Source organism: Acipenser ruthenus, chromosome 8 (assembly GCF_902713425.1).
Source record: "Acipenser ruthenus chromosome 8, fAciRut3.2 maternal haplotype, whole genome shotgun sequence".
Taxonomy (NCBI): domain Eukaryota; kingdom Metazoa; phylum Chordata; class Actinopteri; order Acipenseriformes; family Acipenseridae; genus Acipenser; species Acipenser ruthenus.
The window spans coordinates 50,504,372-50,529,161 of NC_081196.1; the positions used below are offsets into that span (position 1 = coordinate 50,504,372).

General features: G+C 40.5%; 1 protein-coding gene and 1 pseudogene across 1 annotated transcript; one reads left to right on the forward strand and one right to left on the reverse strand.

Annotated features, from left to right (window-relative positions):
• Positions 1-509: 509 nt before the first annotated feature.
• On the reverse strand, positions 510-17,114 carry LOC117406541 (probable cysteine--tRNA ligase, mitochondrial; annotated as a pseudogene).
• Positions 17,115-18,924: 1,810 nt separating this feature from the next.
• Positions 18,925-24,332, forward strand: LOC117406876 (inhibitor of growth protein 1-like). The gene is made up of 2 exons (XM_034011245.3): positions 18,925-19,484; positions 22,521-24,332. Exons 1-2 carry the CDS (start codon positions 19,349-19,351, stop codon positions 23,225-23,227), a joined length of 843 nt encoding a protein of 280 aa, XP_033867136.1. The 5' UTR covers positions 18,925-19,348; the 3' UTR covers positions 23,228-24,332.
• Positions 24,333-24,790: the final 458 nt, after the last annotated feature.

Sequence of the window (24,790 nt, forward strand, 5' to 3'; positions counted from 1 at the left end):
GGACAGTCACATGCATGTAAATAACTGCAATAAAATACATTTTCTTCATTTTTATTTTTGTAATAAGGGTATCAAGTGCTGACACTGGAAGTAAGTTTTTAAAGGTTCTTGAGAGTGCACTGCCTGTTGTATTTGCAGGTTTCTATGCCTGTCTGTATCTATATTGTGGTCGGAAAATAGTTCTTCAATGCAAACCAACCAATAAAGTATTCCTAATTTTGTGAGTTAACCTTTAGAAGTCGATTCTCTGTCTCTTTTTCCAAGGGACCCTTTACAAATGTGACATTCAACAGGGACCCCACATATTAAGGAATGACAAAATGGTTCAAAGGATGCTCACAAAAATGGTGACGAACAAATATTGTACCCATTAATATTTCTCGTACGACACAATCAAACGTGATCCAGGGGTCACAGAATACATATGAAGCAGGATGTGGTGCAATTTAAACATACATTCTTTCCTTTTGTTTCTTTTTTTTTTTTTTACCTTTGCATTTGTCCCTGAGCATAACATATAGAGAACTGTAGTAACATGAATACTGTAAAATTGTTTTGAATCAGATTTTTATGTAAACAATATATGGAGTAAAAAAACTGGAAGACCAAAGGCCTTTTTGATCTTGCTGAAGTTGTAGATAAATTGTTAATAATTAAAACATGGTTTATTAATGGTTTTAAAGGATGAGTATTATTATTATTTATTTCTTAAAAGACGCCCTTATCCAGGGCAACTTACAAGTGTTACAAGATATCACATTATTTAACATTATACAGATATCACATTATTTTACATACAATTACCCATTTTATACAGTTGGGTTTTTACTGGAGCAATCTAGGTAAAGTACCTTGCTCAAGGGTACAGCAGCAACGTCCCCCACCTGGGATTGAACCCACGACCCTCCGGTCAAGAGCCCAGAGCCCTAACCACTACTCTACACTGCTGCCTAGCCTTAAGGGTTACAGTTGCATTGGTATTTTAGTTCTGCAATTCTTCTCTCTCGCCCCCCCCTTTTAGGAAAATAAAGTAGACTTTTTATGTTGTGGTAATCCAGACCCACCACCTGTGACTGAACGCTTAGCTAATGTAACTGTAATATTGGCTATTCAAATTTGGAGCAGACATATAGCCTTCATCTCCCAAACCAATCAGGTCCCTGAATGCCTTTCACCCTATGTGTACTGTACTCAATAAAGAAGAAACCTAATCTCAGTACGGCAGCCATCTAGGGTTAGAGGCCAAATATCATGGTCAGCCACATATAGAGGATGAAGGGTTCATAACCCTGCAAAAATGAAATCACCTTCAAATGATTTCTGAGATAGGAGGCTTTGACACCGGTGGCCAAAAGGGTTACGACACAAGCAAACGTGATCCAGGGGATCACAGAATACATATGAAGCGTCAGCTCTTTATTATACAGAAACCAAAGAGCCACGACTCCGATATGGTAGCCATCTTCAGATATAGGTCAAAAAGAAAGAAGACATTAGATTGTGCCCGCAGACTTTCCACAATATGAAAAAATATGAAGTTTCTTGCTGAAATGGGTTTTGAGAGATAGATCATATCACAGACAATTCCAAAAGAAGCTGCGTTATTACATGGCTAGCTGTTGATTGACAACCTAGTATTCTTTGCAAAAATATTTTAAAAAATCTTGAAATTAGTATTTGTAAGCACTGTCAAATTACTGCCTGCCTTCCCTAAGAATGTGCTGTATTTAATTATTTTGACATTTATAGGTGTAGTAATTACAACATTACCAATGCATTTTATATTCAGCGCTTTAACATTACAAGGCTGATGACGATCACATAAATACTGCAGACTTATCTTGTCAAACACAAAACCAGGTTTCACAGTCCCATTTTTGTAATATGCAGAGCATTGCAGCTGTAATAGGACTTTTGTATAGCACAAGTTTGCCTCTTCCTTTTGCAGCTCTGTCCTCTTCTCTGTTATTTCCCATGTTGAGGTGTTACCTCTGTCCTGTAAATATAGAACATTGAGACTTAGAACTAATCCACATTTTACAGGAGCTGATCTTAAAATATTTTTCAGCATAGCTCACAACGCTCCTATACAGCAGTTCTCTGTAAGGAAACTCAGCTTATACATTAAGGAAAAATAAATACTGCATGCTTATAATATGTTACGTTATTCTTACAACAGTTTTTCAGCCACAGCAAATCAAACCCACATTCCAAGCTGCACACTGCTAACTGAAAACTGCAGCTTAAGCACACATCATTGTATGTAATGAATACTCAAAACCTGCAAATGTGGGCTCTGCCTTTTAAACCATTTTTTTTTAATGAAAGGAAAATCCGAAGGTTGCTGTTAAAACCAGCAACTACTGAAGACATTCTGGGTGGCTTGTAATTACAGTAATGTTTTAGCTTTTTAAATGCCTATTTCAGAAATATATCTTTTTACATTATTTGTCGTTAAAAAAGCCCCCCCCCTCATTCTGTTATGAAATAAGGACTCAGTGCTCACCTTAATGTTAATTCCAAGGGGTACAAGGCCCCCCCAAAGGACATCGCAGGCCTTCAGAAGAGGTTCCCGCTCTCGTATCTGCTGCTTCCTGTGCTCCTTTACTGGGACTTCCTCTCCTCGGACAGCTGACTGCAGTCAGATAAAACCAGAGCGAGTTCATCGATAGCCAGGGCATAACTGCAAACCCAGCTTCGAAAACGCACCAACTGTTCAACAACACTAGGAAGAGTGCCAGGTGAACTTTCTCCTGTTAGACACTAGTAAACAAACAAATAAAAACAGAAGGGGCAAAGGACGGTTTAACTTTCACATGATAACTGACTTGAATTTATTTATGTGAAACCCCTTTTATTCTGCATCCGTTTCTAATTCCTTTTTATTCTGCTAGATTCCAAAACTACATGGACATGCAGAAAAGATAGAAAACCTTAAGCTCATTGTCATATTATAAACAGCAGCTGCTTGTTGGCAATGTTCATGTTTTTTATCTGCTTACCCCAGCTGTTTTTCTTTGATACCACCACATGCCTTTCAGAATTAAGAATATAGATATTTAATGCAAGTGGACAGCTGCCATTTCTGAGCTTTTATTATCCTGAAAGGTTACCTTAGTAACAGCCTGAAGCTGCTGGTTGCCATGGTGAATGAGGCCCATAATTGCATCAACAGCCCTTGGTGTGTCAAAGTCGTCTGTCAGTACTGTCTGAACATTCACTTTTGCAGCCGCTACCCTTGGGAATGAAAATCACAATTTCATAAAAATGTTTTTAAATCCTTACAATAATATATAATACCTTACTGGAATTTAATATATCCAGTTTACTCTTTCATATCGGCCATATGCAAAACGCATATATATATATATATATATATATATATATATATATATATATATATATATATATATTGCAATACTGCAGAATTTTTGTATGATCAATAACACTTAAGGTTAATGTAATGCTTCTAAAATCTATGCTGTAGCATGAGATAATTGAAGGCAATGAAAAATCGAGCAGCAATGACAACAATGGTCTTGATGGGCTAGCCAAATGTACATTTTAATGAATGATCCATATGACACATTAATTGTCTCTTGTGTACTCATGTAATTAAATCAAACACCATATTCACCAAAATTCAGAGATGTAGCCACGTTTTAGTAAATTCAAGCCGATAAAACATTACACTTCAGCGACCCCTACTGGTCATACGGGTGCCACTCTCTCCATCGTTCAGTAGCTTGGTAACATCGGCTTAGGTTCAGAGGGTGAACAGAGGAGTTTGGTGTAACAGTGGGAAAGGAAGCCCATTGATACTAAATCATCCTTTTTATTCAACCAACCAAACACAGCTGAGCAACTGAGTGAGCAAAAATAAACAATTCTGAATGTTTCATTGTCAGGTTCAGGCTATTTTACATCACCTTACCTTTCCCACAAAAAGCCTTCATCAACACTCTGGCACAACAATTTTCCTGTCATGTAAGCACCCGCATTATTGAAAAATACCAAGATGAAACTTAAAACGCTTTTAGCTTCATTCATACTGTAGTCAATTGCTGGAATATAAAAATAAAGCTTGACAAAAAAAAGTAGAACAACGTGTTTGATGCTGTAATCATACTGCATAATCAAAGATATAACCATACCTGATCTGTGCTTGGTAAGATGGCAAAACATTCTGAATTCATTTGCTGAAAACGTCTGGGGAAAAATAAAAAATAAGTGCTGAAGAAGAATTCAAGGTAATGCATAAATTAATCTCTAAACACAGAAAAGAATGCAGCACATAGCAACCACTGGGAAGAGGCTGATAATGGTTGACACTAAGGGCATTTACAGCAATAACAACAGTCTGCAGATATGGTCATTTCTAAAGGTTTCTTTACTTGCATGCAGTACTTACAGACACTAGGGGGCCTCCTTTAACCTGGAATATTCAAAATGATAACACTGAAGAGAAAACATGATCTATTACTTCCAGGGCTCTTTAAAATGGACAAAGTACCAATATAGATTATTTTTGTTGTTTCTTAAAAAAAATATATAGATATAAAAATATATCTATATATATTAGCACGGGGGAGTCAAGTAACAAACCTGGCTCCAAGTGAAAATGATTATTATTTGTTAATTATCCCCTGCACTTGGCTATTATTGTAAATTAGAGCCAGGTGCAGAGTATTTAAAGAGAGCAGCCAGTCTCTTCTGAAGAAGCCTGATTGTTAGTGTGCTCAATCGTAAGAAAAGGTACTGTGTGTTCTTTTCTAAACAAAATAGTGTTAAATTGCAAACCTGTGTGGTTTTTGTTGTTTTCAAAGGGTAAACAGCTTAGCTGCCCTGTTTTATAATTAGGGTGTTCCTGACAATGTTTAGTAAGTGCTCTGAACGGAGTTAGGAGTTTGTTTTCGTTTTATTTTTGTATTATTAAAAGTGTGTGTGCACTAACCAGAGTGAGTGCAGCTCTGTTACAATATATATATATATATATATATATATATATATATATATATATATATATATATATCACTGCTGTGCAAAAGTCTTAGACATTTTTCTACTCTGATGCATTATGAGCATCAACAATTTACTCAAAGCCTCCACTACTGTTTTCTACTATTATAACAACCTTGACTTGCATAAAGAAGGAAAAACATTGAGTAATATAGCTCCCTTCACTTGATTTTCAGGGTGTGGTATCTGAAGCATAATCAACAAGTACAGAGAAACATCATCTGTAATTGACAAACACAGGACTGGAAGACCCAAAAAGCTATCTAACAAGGATGAGCAATACTTGAAGATAATATCCTTAAGGAATATAAAGAAGATAAGCATTGAATTGACAACAGAACTGGCAGAAAGCACAGGTGTCGTCCATCATATCAATAGTACGAAGGTTACTCTTGATATCAGGACTTAAAGGATCTGTTGCAGTAAGAATACCTCTGTTAAGAAAGGGGAACAAGACTAAAAGGCTAAAATATGCACAAGAACACAGAAATTAGGTGTTTTGGTTTTGGACTGTTGAAGGATGGACAACAACACCTGTGCCTTCTGCCAGTTCTGTTGTATCTTTTTTTTATTTTTCAATTGAATGTGCCCAATTATTTTACCCCCATTTCCTCGCAAATTTGGAATGTCCAATCAATTTGTTCCCCTCACCGTAGCAATTCCCTGAGACCTGAGGGTTCAGAGGGCAGCCCCCGATCCCATGACCGAGCCAGCTTCCTCTTTTACACCCAGAAACTCGAGAGCGGATGTCAGCGAGCTACCAGCCTCTGGGGGAAAAAGGCCAGCCCTGCAGGTGTCTGCTTTTGAGCATCGCCAGCAGGATTCGCTGTAGCGTGATGAGGCAAAACAGTCACTGCTGGTTTTGTCTTATAACCCATGGGAGGGCCAGAGCCAATGCGACACTCCCTTCGGAATCCCTACGCTGTATGAGTCACCCTACACACCACCCAGGCTGTGCTTTTACCAGGTGAGCCACTTGGGGAACCCAAGATTATATGATTTTATATAATACAATAACAAAATGATTAAATTTAACATCATGTATTAACCTTTTTACAGTACTTGCATTATAAACAAAATCAGGGTTCTGGATTGTCCTAGTAACACAGGAACAACAATCCATTATATTTGATTAAGCAAATATCTACATCAAAAAAGGACATGGCATTCTCATACCATAGTAATGAATGACCCCTACTGGCCAAATAGGCACATTGTATGTGTGTATAAAAGACATGACTACAAACCCCGCTAGGGGGGATTCCCCTTCGGCGAAACGGTAGCGTGTCTGTCTTTAGTGCCGAGGGTCAGCAGTTCAAATCCAGACCACGACAGAGGATGAAAAAAATAACAAATACATAAAAAAAGCATTACACCATGCAACACAAATATATAGCTACCTTTATTGTGATGAAGATTTGGACCTCTTCTCTTCACTTCCTTTAAGATGCAAATGTCCTAGAAATAAGGAATATGCTAAATTGTTCAACATTCATTATGAATTACACTTACAGTGTTGATGAAAATACCATCATAAATGAGTTACATTATTTCACACCTTTTAGCAAACATTAGTTTTAGGGGGGTGATGGTGTGTGGTGTCACTGGTCTTTAGCGATCCCTTTTCAATGTTGGGCTAAACACAAGAAACTCTTATCAGGTGTCATGCTACATTGCACCAAACAACAAATATTTAAAAAATGGGTCTTAATACCTCTCACTGTAATCAATGTAAAGTCACTGATGTGTTTCTCAGTAGTATTAAAGGATATCATAACAGGGATGGAAATAAGACTCCAATTGCATAACAGTTTGATCCATTCCTGGTTTTACTACGAGTTTAATTAGACCCACCTGAACTTGTTACCTGTACACTGTGGCTAATCAAGCATGTATTGAAACCTGGAATGGGTGAAACTGCTATGCAATAGGAGTCTTATTTTCATCCCTGTTATAATTACATAGTAATTTTGAATAAGGGCAACGCAAATATAATTTTGAAGGTAATAAATAAGATTCTTGACTGTAAACTGACTTGTCAATGTGCCAAAGACAGTGCCTACTGTTTCCATAAATCAAGTGAGGCTGAAAGAAACAGAAAGATTGCAAGCGATACATTGTCTTACTTGATATATTTATGCATATACTGTATTTATCCCAATATGCAGCACACCACAAAACAAAACTGGAAGTATAGGAGCAACTCTGAATTTCTGAATGCAGTCAAATGAAATACTGACCTCAAGTCATTTACACTAGAAAAACTAAAACTAAACAAGCTCAACAGTGAGAAACAAGGACTGTGGCCCTGCTATTGACAGATGGGTCGAGCCACAACTTCTATCCACTGTTCATGGTTATACCAGGTGAAGAGAAAGCACCATGGAGCAATGAAACCTGAAGACAGCAACAGTAGACCAGGGGGAGATGATGGTATGGCTGAGATCATATCCCATAGGGGGCACTATTGAGCACGTTTGTGGTCACAATGAGCAAATAGAATTCTAGTCACCTCCCAAGAACCTATCCATTCTCCTCTCCCATGGTGAACACATTTTTGCATGCATAATGTATTGAAGTTTTTTCCTCATTGTCTACAGTTGTTCTGTATTTGCATTTTTAAGCAGGTGCCTCTTTCTTTCCCTCAGCAATATGAAATGTGAATCTGACCTTGATTAGTAAGTCTTTCCTGAAAAGGGCTCAGAAGCAAAGGATAAGTCAAGTGCTCCAAAGTCTTTGCCATTTAAAAATGTGTAAAACTAGAATTTGTTTTAATTATCACCACAACAGTATTTATTCTTGTACAAAGACTATGCATTGTTGTAGTTTTGGGTTGACTTGCCAGACATCCACAGTGCAGAATTCACTAAACCCCTTGGCCTGTCCTATTTGTGGATCTATCTTTTCCTGTGTCCAATTCCTGTATATTAGTACTATTTAGCCCAACAGCTGACATAAGAAATAAAAAAAGCTAAATGTAAATATATTTGAGTGGGCTACAGTAAAAAGCAAGTAAAATAAATTGCAAGCACCAGTGCTTTGGGAAAGGATTCACTATGTATCAGCACTTACTGTAATTCTTCATTCTCCCTGTTAATATAAACAATTTTAAAGGACCTGGAAGAATTTTAGTATGTCATCATTATAACTTTCACAAATAAATATCAAGGTACAACAGATACAGTAAAAGCAATACAGAACACATTAATGTGTCCATTATCACACACTGATGGAACAATACTGTAGGTCCAGTATTAGATCTCTCTGAACACTTCCAGAGATTCACTGTTATGCTTCCTCAAAGTTACTATTTCCCCCCATTACTATTAAATTAAATCTTCTTCAATAGCAATGCTATGCATCAGTATAGCTCAAATATGTGCTGGTGTGGAAGATGCTAGAATATAAATCCATAAGGAAATGTAATATTTTCACCATGAATGTTATTTTTTGTTTTATATGATCCATTCATTTCTAATGATTTCCATATACAAACCTAACTGAACCCAGAAGCAGCTACGAGACTATTACAATGATATTACAACGTACCTGAGTGCAGAAAGTAGTTTCCCCATTGAGCACACTGACGATAAGCTTCACATTGTGCAATCTCATTTTCATGATGTGGAAAGACAAGAATGAATATCCAATTGACTTCCAAAAACAATGCTGCGGATCAGAAATGAAACAGGCTAGGATGTGCTGGAGGATGTATTTATTAGAATAAATGCATGTGAATAAAGTCATTTGTATGACCTAAAAACAGAGCTGACCTTGCTACTGTGGAGCATTCAATGTGCCAGCCAGGTCTTCCTTTTCCCCATGGAGCCTCCCAGAATGGTTCCTGCGGCTTGGATGCCTTCCAAAGGGCAAAATCCCTGGCATTTCGCTTATCAGTGTCACCTGTGTCACCAGAACAAAACATCTGCTTTAACCAGGCAACAGAAATAATATACAGGTTCCAAGCAAATGAAGTCTAGTGCAATTCTTTATAAACATCTTATGAGCTCTTCAATCAAAATGATGGACTTGGCATTCCTCATACTAAGCTAAGCAGGTCTGAATTAATGGCATCAATCAGTTCAATGTAGGTAAAAAAAAATGGTATCTACTGAACATCTTAAAACTAAACAGTTATTTAAACACTTACATTTAGGAAACAATTCAATATCTCTTACGTGAACGATTAACCAGTGTGGGAATGGTACAGTTGATATTTTCACAAGCAAACTGTACTACTCCACTACTCCTTGGTTGCTGGCCAAGACTTGATCTAGCCAAGCTTTCACGGTTTAGACCACTCCTTTTCAGCAAACAGATACATCTCCAGTTTTATTTCAAGGTGTATGCACACTATTATAAAACACCAACTTACCTAGCTCCCCTCCGGAGTCAACAAACCAGCCCATTAGCTTTCCATATTGTCTTCCAATGGACTTGATGTCAAAATAGACACTGCCTACTGTAAAATAAATGTTATTTATTTCCAGATTAAGACAGTAATGTTTCCAAAAAATGGTTTGTGGGCCAATGAACAACACAATTCACTACAAAAAAGATAAAATGTGTATTATACTGAGTGATTTAAAATGATTTGCAGGGCAAGGAGGTACTTGGTTTGGGCATGAAATAGTGCTGAGTTATCTTAACTAATTTATAGTGTTGTTGTATCATGTTCTTTTTCAATCATCACATCCTGGTGACTTTTTCAAAAGTTTAAAGCTCCCCTGTGGCCTAAATTCAGCTCTCCGAATCTTCTCAAAGCTCCAATTACATCAGGTACACCAGAGTGTAACAAACAGCCTGTCCCCCTGCAACACCCGACCTCCAGTGAATGAAAGAAATGCATCACTTATAATTAGCACTTCAGTAACACGGTATTCCTTGCATTCACTAGGGGTGCAGGCCGATGCTTACTAGGGGGGTCCAGATACTGTTAAAATTAAACAACTCTATTAAACATTTGTAATTTTGCAACAAGAAAAGTCACCTTTCCCTCATTTGCCCTAATGTATACAACTGAGTACAAATCAATGGCAATACATTTCTGTAACGAATGACATTAATCTCAATTGGAAGCAAATTTTTCTTTCAATTGGAATGCTGACATTTTATACTGCCGTGAACTGACGCAAAACGTGTTTGTCTGTCGAGTTTAATCTAAAGTTAAATCCCAGTACTACATTCCCACAATCCACTGCAGAGACTTTACACACATTGTGAAATGGACACATTTTTATGGAAACAAGCAAAGTGAAAATCAGGAAGTGAAATGCATTATGTCACTGAACAAATTTCAAATAGCATCTGCGACTTCTGTGTTTATCAATTAATAAATGTGTTTGTCCTGCTTGGATAACTGAGTTCTGAATCACCATAAAACACATGTTTGCATCTGTCCTATGTAAATCATTTTGAATTGTAAAATGTAAATAGAAATACACACCTTTGGGTGTTGCATAAGCATGCTGGTTGTTTATTATGCCTTCTATAAAAGCAATGATTGGTGGAATGTTCTCAGTAACTCTCATATAAACTGTAGGAGGAAGTACCTGAAACAAAGACAAAGCAATCAGTGGTTTAACTACAGGCTATCCACATACTGCAGAAAACACAGAACTTGGCCCATTTCCATTTGTATAATGGAAGTTTTACCTTGAGCGCTGCCATATCACTCTTAAACTCCTCTTCATAAAGTCAAACAAGAACTGCTGAAGACATGTTTAACTGTAAAAAGAAAAAGAGTATGTTTAAAACATCACATGATATCTCTAGTACAACCCCAATACGTTTTTAGGGACCAGCATAGTATATTGTATGTTGATGTGTATGGGATACATTTTGGTGCATGCGTATTTTGTTTGCAAGCTTACATATTTTTTCTTAACAGTCTTTAACAAATGAGTATTTACCTCAGAGGCTCTTTTAATAATCTTGTCATCAATGTCAGTAATGACCATCACATGGATAACATTGATTCCAAATACTCTGGTAAGAATCCTTTGCACAATATCAAATCTAACATAGGAACTGAAGACAGAAAAAAACAAGACAAGAGTCAGGAAAACTAAATTTAAAGCAATTAAAAGTAGAACTTGACAATTGTTGAAACAATAATCAATTATCACCATTTTATTGATGAGTAAGAGACAGAAAGTGATACTAACTAGGGAAAATGCTGCAGTTAATGTTGTTAAAATGTGATTGAAACTTTTAACGCTACTAGCAAAAAGTGTCAGATGTCCAAAAATAGACTGTACTACTGACCACAAAAACCATAGCCCTCTGACAGCACAGGTTTAACAAAACAGATATTGACTGTAGTATTTAAAGTGGAACTTCCTTAGACAGTAGAACATCTATTAAGTCTGGAAGTTTGATATACTCTCTTCTGATTTAAAAAAAAAAAAAAAAAAAACATGATTTTGTTAATATCACAGAGAATGTATTTGATTCTTTGCTTTTTTAGTTAGTACAGATACAGCCATCATAAAACTGGCAGTTCCCTTTCAAGTCGAAAATAACCATCAAGGTATGGGATATTGCCGTCAGGCAGTAGGGATTGGCTGAGCTTTATAGCAAAGCTGCCGATAGGCCTTCGTGCGAGCTGCCATGTAAGCCCGCCCCCCTGGGAGCTTACTACATGCAACGCGTGGAGAGTCACTTCCTCTTTTGTCTTCAGCATCGGTAGCGGTAGGTACTAGAGCTTGTAACTGTCTGTACTCATTGAGCTTAGGCTTGAGAAGCTGGTTTTTGCCCCTTCTCCGAGTTTATTTCAGTTGCATTTATTGTTGGTAAATTGGTTATATAATTGTGTATATATATTTTATATATTACTTTATATATCCTTTCACGCTTTGCTTCGGCATCGCGTTTTTGTTTAACCTCGTGGTCTTCGTCTTTTCTTTATTAGTATATTATTCTAATATTTAATTGCGTGTTTTTTGGGTTTTGTATATATATTATATATTTGTTATATATATATATATTTATTTGGACGTGCGTCGTTGGCCTTGGCCACGCGTGTATTGCAGCCTCGGTCTTGCCTGGCTAGACCGCGTGTGTATGTGGAGTCTGCTCTGCAGCCCTCTATAAATCTTCCACTGCTCTGTGTTCCCCACCGCGTGGTAGCTGTACGGTTTGCCCTACAGTCATTCATACAGTACACTAAGCACTTGCTGCAGCGTCCCAAAAAAAAAAAAAATCCCTTTTCACCATTAAGAAGACGACCACAAAGCACAATACTCCCTTAAGCACCAAGGTAAGTATTTCACCAAATAAGACACTGTACCAGCACTAGCGTCTCCGCTCTGCGGGTCAGCTGACGCTTAGGCGTCTCATGCTAGCGTCTCGACGCTTGGTACTCGCTCTGCGTGGTGTCAGCGCTTCGGCACTTGGTGCAGTGCTTCCGGTCTTGGGACTCGGTGCTCGACGCTCGGTGCGTCGGTGCTCGGCGCTTGACGCTTCGACGCTCGGCGCTTCGACACTCGGCGCTTCGACGCCACTCGCTCGGCACTTCGACACTCGGCGCTTCGACACCACTCGCTCGGCGCTTCGACACTCGGCGCTTCGACACCACTCGCTCGGCACTTCGACGCCACACGCTCGACGCTTCGACGCTACATGCTCGACGCGTCGACGCTCGCCGCTTTGACGCTACACACTCGACGCCTCGACACTACACGCTCGACGCGTCGGCATTCTGACACTCGGCGCTTCGACGCTTGGCGCTTCGACGCTCGACGCTCGGCGCCTCGACACTACACGCTCGACGCGTCGGCATTCTGACACTCGGCGCTTCGACGCTTGGCGCTTCGACGCTCGACGCTCGGCGCCTCGACGCTACACACTCGATGCGTTGGCGTTCTGACGCTCGACGCTCAGCGCTTCGACGCTCGGCGCTTCGACGCTCGGCGCTTCGGCTCTCGACGCTCGGTGTTCGACGCACCTTCAATGTTTGCTGTGCCGTGCTCGACGGAGATGTCGGGCTTCCATCGTTGCATGTCTTGTCAGGCTAAGCTGCCTGCCAGTGACCCACACGATGAGTGCGTGGCACTCCTTCGAGACCTACCTGAGTGCCCTTCTGCAGCCCTCAGAAGCGAGCTAGGCATGCTCAGTCAGCTGCTGGTGAAGCTAGCCCAGCTCAACGCGCGGGCTCAGAGCAGGAGCATCGCGTCTATGGTGGTGGCCAGAAGACAGCTCTGGCTCTCGCAGATGAGAGTGCAGGAGCCTGACAAGGCACCTTTGCTGGATGATCCGATTACATCCGGACACACATTTGGTCCGGCGGTGGAGGAGATGTTGCAATGCTCCGTCAAGGCGCGGGAGGCGTCGCTGCAAATGGCTAAGATGTGGCCAAATAAGCAGTTCCAGCCAAAGCGGCCTCAGGAACAGCCATGGCGTAAGACACCGCCACAGCAGCAGGTGCAACCACGGGGTAGTAGGACCTCCCCCGTAGGTCCATCAGCGCGCGGCCAGCCTGGGTTTGCAAGACAGCGGCGCGTAGAATGGCGCCCTAGAGGAGGTGGCAGGTCACGTCCTCTTGGCTCTGGCCAGGCCCCTCATGAGCGAGCACAGCCAAAGCAGCCCTGAGGCATCCAGGCAGCTGTTAGCCCACCCTTACACTGTTCCACAGCTCCAGTTCTGGCAACAATGCACCAACGATATCTGGGTGCGCAAAACTATATCCACTGGGTACACCCTTCAGTTCCAGTTAAAGCCTCCCCCCTTCAGGGGGGTGATCGTAACTGCAGTGAAGGACCCGGTTCAGTCCTCAGCTCTGAATGGGGAAATACAGGCATTGCTCAGGAAGCGTGCCATTCAACAAGTAGACCCTGCTCTGATCGACCAGGGGTTCTATTCCAAATACTTCCTAGTGCCCAAAAAGGACGGCGGGTTCCGCCCTATTTTAGATCTGCGAGTACTGAACACATACCTACGGCGGTTATCATTCAGGATGCTTACGCACAGGCACATCATCCAGTCAGACCGACACGGCGACTGGTTCACCACCGTGGACCTGACAGATGCGTACTTTCACGTTCCCATCTGCCCGGGTCACAGGAAGTATCTGCGTTTCGCATTCCAGAGCAGGGTGTACGAGTTTTGTGTCCTCCCATTCGGCCTGTCACTAGCTCCTCGCACCTTTTCCAAATGTATGGATGCCATTTTAGCTCCCTTGCGGGCTCAAGGCGTCCAACTGCTGAACTATCTGGACGACTGGCTCGTCTGCGTGCAGTCGAAGGAGCAGTTGGCACAGCACACAGTGATGGTTACAGACCATCTTCAGCGGCTAGGTCTGAAGGTCAATTCAGAGAAGAGCCGCCTCGTGCCGAGCCAACAGACCAAATTCTTGGGTCTGCATCTGGACTCAGTGTCCATGGAAGCGACCCTGTCGACACAAAGAGTTGCCTCGCTGGAGCGGTGTCTCTCCCTATTCAGGTTGAGAGAAACAGTCAGCATGGAGCTGTGTCAGCGCATGCTGGGGTTGATGGCTGCCGCCTCGCAAGCCCTTCCTTTGGGCTTACTACACCAGAGACCTCTGCAGGCCTGGTTCAATGCCTTCGCGTTGCATCCGCGGAGAGACAAACACCGCAGGTTGAGGGTATCCCGAACCTGCTGGGAAGCACTGCACTGGTGGAAAGTTCCGTCGAACATCCGCCAGGGCGTACGCTTGGGTCCCAGCTTCCGAAGGGAAGTCATCACAACCGACACTTCCAACCAGGGTTGGAGAGCAGTCTGGAACGGGACAGGGACACGTGGAGTGTGGTCAGGACCCTGGAGGTCAGCCCACATCAATGCTCTGGAACTCAGAGCGGTGGACCTCGCCCTTCGGCACTTCTTGCCAGTGCTTCTAGGCAAGCACGTGAGTGCGGTCAGACAACACCACGGTAGTGGCGTATATCAACCGCCAGGGCGGCTTGCGGTCCCCCGGTCTTCACCGGATGGTAACACGGCTGTTGCTTTGGGCACAACCGCTTTTAGCCTCTCTGCGTGCGGTTCACCTACCGGGCAGAGTCAATTACGCAGCGGATCTCCTGTCCAGAGGAGGTCCTCTTGCAGGCGAATGGTGTCTTCACCCTCGGGTGGTAGAGCGCATTTGGGAATGGTTCGGCACAGCGCAAGTCGATCTCTTCGCTTTGTGAGAGACCACGCACTGTCCCTTATGGTTCTCGGTGAAGGACCTCGACAGCCCCCTAGAAGTCGATGCACTGGCTCACGAATGGCCGCCAGGGCTCCTGTATGCATCTGCACCGATTCCGATGCTCCCCGCCTTTTTGGAGAAGGTCAGGGTAGAGCAAGCGACAGTGATTCTGATCGCTCCTCAGTGGCCTCGGAGAATATGGTTCCCGAGTCTGGTGCAGTTGTTGCACGGTCGCCCGAGGGAGCTCCCTCTGTGAGCGGACCTGTTGTCCCAGGCCCAAGGAGGGCTATGGCACCCAAACCCCAAACTCATGCAGTTATGGGCTTGGCCCCTGAGCAGAAGCACCTGTCAGCCTTAGGGCTTTCGACGGCGGTTATATCGACCATTCAGAGTGCGAGAGCGCCCTCTACTAGGTCGCAGTATGCGTATAAGTGGCAATTGTTTCAAAGTTGGTGTATGGCTGAGGCTATTAGTGGCTATTACAGTTTCTGCAGAAGCTGCTAGATGAGGGGAAATCTCCTTCTACACTTAAAGTGTATTTAGCCGCCATATCGGCTTGCCATGTACGCATTGACGGGTTATCACTAGGTTGCCATTTTCTGGCATCTCAGTTCCTGAAAGGCGCAAGACGCTTGCGGCCTCCAAGGACGACCAGTTTATCGTCATGGAGCCTTGATGTGGTTTTAGAAGCCCTTACCAAGGCACCATTCGAGCCTCTCCACAGCGTGGATATGAAGCTTGTGTCTATGAAGACTGCGTTTTTGCTAGCAGTGGTATCAGCAAAACGCGTGAGTGAGTTACATGCACTTTCGGTGCATTCATCATGTACTCATTTCACAGGAGACGGTTCTAAGGTCTCCATGCGTCCAAATCCGGCCTTTTTACCCAAGGTCATATCCCTGTTTCATATGAACCAACCTGTTGAATTGATGGCATTCCATCCTCCTCCTTTTTCTTCCCCAGAGGAAGAGCGGTTACACATGCTCTGCCCTGTACGGGCATTGAGGTGTTATATTGACCGCACAAGGACTGTGAGGCAAACAGAACAGCTGTTCATATGCCATGGTTCTAAGACTTTGGGTCAGCCGTTGTCTAAGCAACGCCTTTCCCATTGGATAGTGGATGCTATTAAGTTAGCATATGATTCTAATTTGGTGTAGATCACAGAGCGTATGTACATATAAAAAAAAATGAAGGAAAGACCATGTCATTAGTTCATAGTAGTAAATGCTTACCAAGCATGGCCAAGATGGGCATGATCATATACTGTAAGGTCACAGCTATACCTTCAAATGAAACAAACAAATATTCAGTGTACTTTTTAAAAGAACACAACTGCTTGCACTGAGATCTTAAGTTGAACTTATGAATGGCATATTTAGTGCATTTTTGTTGTGTAATTTTTATACTGTGAATAAAGTTTGTTTTTGGGGGCTGGGAACTAACCTTTTATTCACTGCCCCTTTGGTCCTGGCCCATACAATGCAATACAGATACAGGTAAATTCACATCAGTTATCTTAATGTAAACTAGATGTATCCACCATCACAAAGCTATTTTTTATTATTATTCTAAAATTACATTTATAAGGGAAGTATAAGTGGTTTTAAAGGCTAGAAAAACACAAGTTATGCATTTGGGCTATATTCATGTTTTCTTAGGGTTGTTCAGGTAGACAAACTAAATCATAAGATAGCGAACCTACCCACATTTTATATGGAAATCTGCAGCAGTAACAATATATTCTTAAATGGTTCACTTTGTTAAAAACAGTGCACACTTACTTCCTGAAACGTCCTTGCTTTGAAAGATGGCAACTCAAACACGTTTTGCTTGTCAGTCTCCAGAAAGGCAGAAAGTGATTGATTATGTACACTCTGATTTTAAAAAATATGTAGTCTCCTTCATTCACTATAACTTTCTGAGTGTGGACTGGTAAAAATAATAATAATTATTATTATTATTATTTACAATTAAATCGCAAGTGCTTGTACAAATATAGGTCACTTATGCATGAGCCACAAACACGCAGCTAATTCTGTCTCATCTCATACTATAGCAGCGTTTGCATTTCACTGCAATAGATCGAATTTACTCTAATAAACAACAGTGAACTCAGAGCCTTAGCATAGACCACATATGGACCAGTAATAGTTAAACATAACAGAACTCAAAGTGTCCCGCAAGTTCCGGCAGCACTCGCTGAGGCCAGTTTCCTTCAGTACAATGGGCGGGGTTAAATCTGTCACACATTTAGTAGGGTACGTGAAGAGGACAATCGGTTTCTGACTGTAGTTTGACTACACAGAACAGTCGAAACCATACATGCAGAGAACCAGGAAGAGGAGGGGCAAGTCCTTCAACAAAGCCGGTAACAAAGATGGACCCCTGATTCTGCAAAATAGAAAACATGCCAAGGCAGTAAAATAAAAGCACCTTAATGAACATTCGGACACCGCAACGTCAGCTTTTTTACTTTATTTTTAGTATATGCATAAGGTAATAAAACACATTAGTAAAATTGTAGTTATATTTATGTTCAACGTAGCCTGTGCTTCAGGAATCACGGAGATGATGTTTAACAAAAAAGTGAATTACAAATATTGTCTGACGTAATTTGTATGTGTTATATAAGTCCAGGTATACAAATGACACAGTAGTCTGTATTAGACTTAGAATGTATTAAATATATAAAAAAAAACACAGAACCAGATCTGTCACACCACATTACAGTCGTCATTAATAACTAGTAGTATACATAAATGGCAATTGTTATATTGTATAGCCTTCACTATACTAAGCGCTTTAAAATAATAATAAAACAATATTAAACAACTAAAAAAGTAGGATAGTTTACATCTCCTCCCATTAGTACCCGGTATGCTCTCTCGCAAGTTTTACAAACAACAAACTCAGCAACAGCGACCACCGCTAGCTGATTGAAATACATAATGCTACTCATGCGTCACACACTCATGGCCGCTGCACGGGGTTATACTATCAACGTGTGTAAATGTCTTTATTCCGACTTATTCTAGTTTACTGTTCGATTTCATTTAATGGACTGATCATATTCACCCTACATCTGGTGTTTACGTAACTTAAAATGTGGTCAACAGTATAAACATTCCTCTCTCTGCCTCTGCTGTTCCGCTCTTAAACTCCCCATGTTGCTACGATACGGCGCATGCCCATTAAAGCCGCCCCCTTCCCTTCCACTGATTGGTTAGAAAACGTTAGTAATATCGAATTCAGAACGGTAACTGTTGTTTTGATTGGCTTTATTATTCTAATTCCTGGTTTGGTGCTTTTACATTTGGTTCTGTTTAATGAAATACGCATAGGTGTAGTAAAAAAAATACTCATGTTAGGTTTAAGACTGTGAAATAATTCAAGTACAAAAGAAATACCACAGTGCAGCTCAGCCCAGATATTCGCCCCCATTCCACGTAATCTAACAAGTTCGGCATGGACAACAAGGGTAAATGCGCGCCTTGGTGATTTTTTTTAATACTAAACGTTGCATGAATGCTACAACTAAGTGAACACTAAACGTATACCCATGCTGAAGTAACCATTAGACATTTTTAAGACTGCCCTTGAAATCAAAAAGCAGGAAACCGCATTACTCTCAATAATGTTCAATGAAAGGTGGATTGCTCCTGGACCAATTTTTAGAGCGATTTAAGAAAAATTATATTGACATAATCCACGATCGAGCTGCCTGGCATTCAATGCTTTGCTGCCAGGATGAGAGGAGACTCTCCTCATGAATATTCATAGCATGTAAGCAGCGCGTGCGCACCGCGCCACCGAGTGTTTCCCAAGTGTTTGAAACTGGTATTTGGTTTTCCACGTTGGACCAAGTGTAGCAGCAATACACATTGATTGCTGTGTTTCTTACCAGAGGAGAGAGGGCGAATGAACAGAAAGGATTAATACTGTTTTATGCTTTTCAAAAGACATCTACGTTTCTTTCAAATATATATTTGTTTCTTTTTTTCTGCGTTCAAGCGAGAGGAGTCTAGCGTAACCGACCCCAGACTGTCTCTGACAGCCATTCACTCTGCTGCTGAACTGAGGAGAAGGAGATATTTCGGTCTCATTTTTTTATATCTGAATCCCAAATGTAGTTTTCCTAGCTTCTTTTTTGTATTCCTTTGTGTTTTGTGAAGAAGAAAAAAAATGCTGAGCCCTACGAATGGGGATCCGCTGCACGTTGTTAACTATGTGGAGGACTATTTGGACTCGATCGAGTCTTTGCCTTTAGAAATGCAGAGAAACGTCTCTTTGATGAGGGAAACTGACGCTAAATATCAAGGTAAGATATTAGTTTGATTTGGTTTTATATGATGTTTTCTCGTGCCATTCCCTGGCAGCCTTCTGATCTTCTCTAGTGTCAGGACCACGGGGCGGAACAAAAGATGATCACCTTTTAAACAATCTGTTTCTTTCAAATAAGAGAAAACTCATTCTTAGAAAGAACGTAAACTTTAGTTAGCAAAAAATCTGAGATGCAGTTGTATTATAACTTAGGTCTTTAACAACAACGTGGAGATTAGACTGAAGCACAACATCATTTAGGAATGTACAATGTTCATGATGGCTGTGTTGACTGTGTGGTAAATGGTGTTTGTAGTGGGCAGGGTTTTTCTTTCTCTTTAAAAAGGGATTAGTTAGCAATTTCAAAACGGTTCGCATGTCTGCAGATTTCGACGTTTGTTTAGCGTCATTTAGTACCCTAACTAGCCGTTATTCAAAATAAAACCTGTTATATACTGTTCACGCTTTAGTTTCAAGCAGCTGGGTCGTTATTTTTAAAGTTTAAATATTATTCATTGAACAGACATTTGGTGATTTATGTTAAATGATAAACAGTAACTAGAAAAACGACGTTTAAGAAAATACCGTGTGAAGGGAAACAAAGTCAAAGGATCATTGAGCTGTCGCGGCAGTGACACACCATCAAGATTGTGCTGTTTTAAACTAGACAAAAAATAGAGCTGTTTTTGTACTGTGGGGGGGGGGGGGGGGGGTTGTAAAAACAAAACAAAACAAAAAAAATCCAGGAAGGTCTTGTTTTAAAATGCAGTGTATGTTCGTGTACAGACTGTAAGTTTTGTTTATCTCTCGATACCGATTAGTTCAGCACTTAATATCCCCTTTGTAATATTTCAAATGTGTTTAATGATTGAGTTACCGAACGTTTATTTGTTAACTTAACGTTTTATGTATTGACCGGGTAATTTAGTAAAATGTAACAGTATTACATTTCTCTAATTACAAATCCTTTCCCTTTTTTGAATGCGCCGACCGCGCTTGACTACAACTGCGACTTCATCCATTTAATATACACCGGATGTATTTGCAAATCCATTTTAGCCACGCCCTTGTACAATACTGATTGGTCTGAAACTGTAACGGGTCCGTTTTTTTGTTGTTTTCATGTGCCCGATTGGTTTAGTATTTAATTGTTTCAGTTTAATTCCTGCCTACAATACGTCAATTTAGGGAGGAGCATTGAGGGCTTTGCTCTGCTTTAGTTCCTAGTTGGTAGTTTATTGTACTAAGAGGCGGTGTTTGATTGTTACTCGATTGTTGATTGGATAATGTGAGTGCCAATCACCTATATACCCCGAGCCTTTTAGGTCCAAGAACAATGCTGAATATTCCGGGCGGGCAGTGATGTAAACCATTCTAGAGAAAGAAGCTTCTTGAAAATACAGGAGAGGTTATCCTTCTTATTCTGCATTAATTATCATAGAAATGCCATATTTGTCTGGTAGAAAATTAGCACTAAATATTGTCTGTAGGTATTCTTCTCTCACAGTTAAACACGGAGGCTATTTTGTGCCTTTCATATTTTAAGTCGTAATACGCCAAATTGGAATAATCGCATGATTTTTTTTAATATGGTACGATACTAGTTCAGTTTGTTTTGGTATAGAATATACCGGCACGAAACCACTTTCTGTCCTCACTGACTTTTCAATACCGGTACAGCACCGATACAGTTGCGATACACCTGTCCACATTGACGTGTGTTTAAATCGACAGTGTTCGGGTTCTGAACTCGTTTCCATGACGACCGCTGTCACATCTGTTAGAAATTGATCCGTTGTTATGTAATACATGTTTGCCGTCCTGTCCTTGTACAGTATTTTGTTTTCGTGTTCAATCATTAAGAGACTAGCAGAACGCGAAAGGATGAGACGAACAACAGGGAAAAAAACAATTACCCGTCTTTAAAAGCACGAGGTTGCGAAGACAACGGGCTTTTTTTTTTTTTGCGCTTTTTGATATTCCCTCACAAAAGGGATTTTATTTTAGAGCGGAACTGCTCCGCAGTACGCTAACCTCATAGTCATCGTCACTCATTTTGTGTGGAGATTATTTTGTCACTGATTTTGCCAATTATTTTGTGTAGCCATGATAAAGGTACTGCTCAAAATGTAAAGGTTTTTCAAAGTATTTAAACTAGTGCAAAGCAAGACCGTGTCGGTTTACCTCCTGTCCACACTTGTGCTGTTCCGAGTTGTATCGAAACTATTGGTACGAAACCGGCTCTTTTTTGTTTCGTACTGATAGTTATGATAAAAACTCCAATCTGGACAGATGTTATGGTACTGTTCTGCAACGATACTGGTATATAAATGCTAGTGTGAACATGGCATTTTTTAGCAAAATGGAAAATGGTGTGCAATGTTCTGGAACTGTCTGTGTTGTGTAATACAGAAATTGAACATCATTCCCAGGAAGTGTTGGCTTCTATTGCCATTAATTCTCTTAACACAACAAACGGAAGAGGTAGATGATATTGTAAGCACGGATAAATGACCTGCTGCGCCTAACAATATTATGGCATTAGGATAAATAAGACAAATGGATTATCATGTCTGACAATCACAAGCAACTCAAATTTTATTTGCATAATGTTTTGCTTCACTCTTTCTTGCACCATATTGGATGCATATTTGCCCGTGCTATTTCTTTTCCTCCATTGTTATCTACATGATCCTGTGTGAGTTTGTACAGTAATCCTGTGGGTCTTCACAAAGAATGTAATTTACATGATTTCATTAAAAAATAAAACATCTAAAGGGCATTGACTAGCTCAAGTAATTGAGAGTGTCAGATTCTTATGAGTATATGAATGTAGGGAATAAAGCTGTACATTTTATTGATTAAACGTTTAAACTTTATTTTTATTTTTGTTTACCATTTAAACTTTTTTTTTTTTTTATGTAGGTCATGGTGATAGACGTTCTCCTAATACCGATGGCTCTAATTCTATTCATACTGCCATGCCAGCAAATATGTATGTGACTGACTGGCACACTTGTTTTCCTTCTTGCAGAGATTTTAAAGGAGCTAGATGAGAATTACGAGAAGCACAAGAAAGAGACAGACCCTGTGCAGAAGAAGAGACTGCTGCAAAGCATCCAGAGAGCGCTGATCCGCAGCCAGGAGCTGGGGGACGAGAAGATCCAGATAGTGAGTCAGATGGTGGAGCAGGTAGAGAACCGAACCCGGCAGGTGGACAGTCACGTGGAACTCTTTGAGACTTGCCAGGAGCCCAACGAAAGCACAGTCACCCCAGGAAAAACCAGCCAAGAGAAATCCAGAAACGAGACACTGAGCACGAACGAAAAGCCCAGCAATAAGAGATCCAGACGGCAGAGGAACAATGAAAATCGGGAGAATGCATCCAACAATCACGAGCATGGGGAGGAGATCACAACGGGAACGCCCAAGGAGAAGAAAGCAAAAACGTCCAAGAAGAAGAAGCGATCAAAGGCCAAGGCGGAGAGAGAGGCTTCCCCCGCAGACCTACCCATTGACCCCAATGAACCAACCTACTGCCTGTGTAACCAGGTCTCTTACGGGGAAATGATCGGCTGTGATAACGACGAGTGTCCGATTGAGTGGTTCCACTTCTCTTGCGTGGCACTTAACCATAAACCCAAGGGTAAATGGTACTGCCCCAAGTGCAGAGGGGAGAATGAGAAAACAATGGACAAATCTCTTGAGAAATCAAAAAAAGAAAGGGCTTACAACAGGTAGTTTCACCCCAATCCAAGGTAGTCTTTACAGAGTGTAAAAGAAACATTTATGATGAGGGTCATCATTCATTCAAGTGAAAGGATTGTTACAATTTCAATTCGAAGTATGGTAGGGGTAGATCTTTATTCAGAGGCATATTTGAAAGTGCTGAATGGGTATAGCCGTACCTGCCTCCTTTTAAAGATTGGTCAGATAACAATGAAAGAGATGTGGGGGTTACTCAGTTGACCTAAACAGCAGCTGCATGGAATGTACCAAATAGCTAAAGAACTAACTTTAAAGGATTCTACACAACTGGAATATTTGAATGTGGAAAATAATTAAATACTGCTGCTGTTTAGATCACTAGGTTAATCTGCAGTGTTCATTTACATCAGTTAAACTAGCGATAGCACCATAGCATTTTTCTCAGTTTTCAGATTAACAAGCAATAACTATTATTGAACTTACATTCATTTCCTTTCCTAGTTGCAAAAAAAGTGTATCTCTGTTTTTTTTTTTTAATTCATTAAATGGTTTAAACTGTTGCTGTATTTAATGTGCTAGTATTTTAATGCAGTGCATTCATCTAGTGGTGTCATATATATTTCAAAGCATATTGTCTTTCAAAAAGACCACCACTCTTTAGCATTTATACAATTACCTAGTAATGGGTATCAATACTGCTTTTATTTGAGTAAATTAAGATATCAGTACTATCTTATCCTCCTTAAACCATTGGACCACATCAATAAAGTTATGAAAATGATTTGCTTTGAAGGAAATAACCCACACCCCACACCCCCCCCATGGCACAAACATTAATGCAGCAATGGTTTATTTGAGGTCAAAAGTCTTGTTAAATATAGCATTTTTGTACTTGCCTTGCACACAAAGGTTTTTTTTTTAATGTAAATATATGAAAGCCAACAGGTCATTTTAACAAAAATAAAAATAGTACCTAAGACTATAAATGTTTTCTGGTATATGTTGTTTTTAAAAAAAGAAAATATTTAATGTGAAATTGCACTTCCTGTATTATAAATCTAATTGGCAACATTGCAATTGTGTAACTGTACAGGTGTGATACCAACAATATTAAATAGAATAAATGAACAGCTACATATTTGAATTTGTCAAAGTGCTTGATTACACTAAAGGGTATTTGAAATGTTCAAGTCTCCTTTTACGATCACATTTTTCAGTGTTCATGTCCGATGCAGGAGCCGTTTCCTACAAGACAGTGACGTGGCGACACAACGAAAGGCATGGGTAATTATCTACAGGTAATGGCTGCTGCAAGGTTGGGGTCACTTGTGGTGTCCCAGCACCCAGAGAGGTTTAATGGTTATTCAAGCTGCTGTTGACCAGTCAAAATCCATCTTTACAATCTGCATCGTTATGCTTGATTGCACGATGCATTTGTTTAGTGATTTACTTGCTGAATTTAGCATTATCTATTAGGGGATGTTTCTATGAATCTCTCCTGATTCCTTGTCCACTGCCACTCAAATATGAATTGCTTGTAATTATGGGACTATACGTTTCACAAACTTTAAACTATGCAGGAATATAATATGCCTT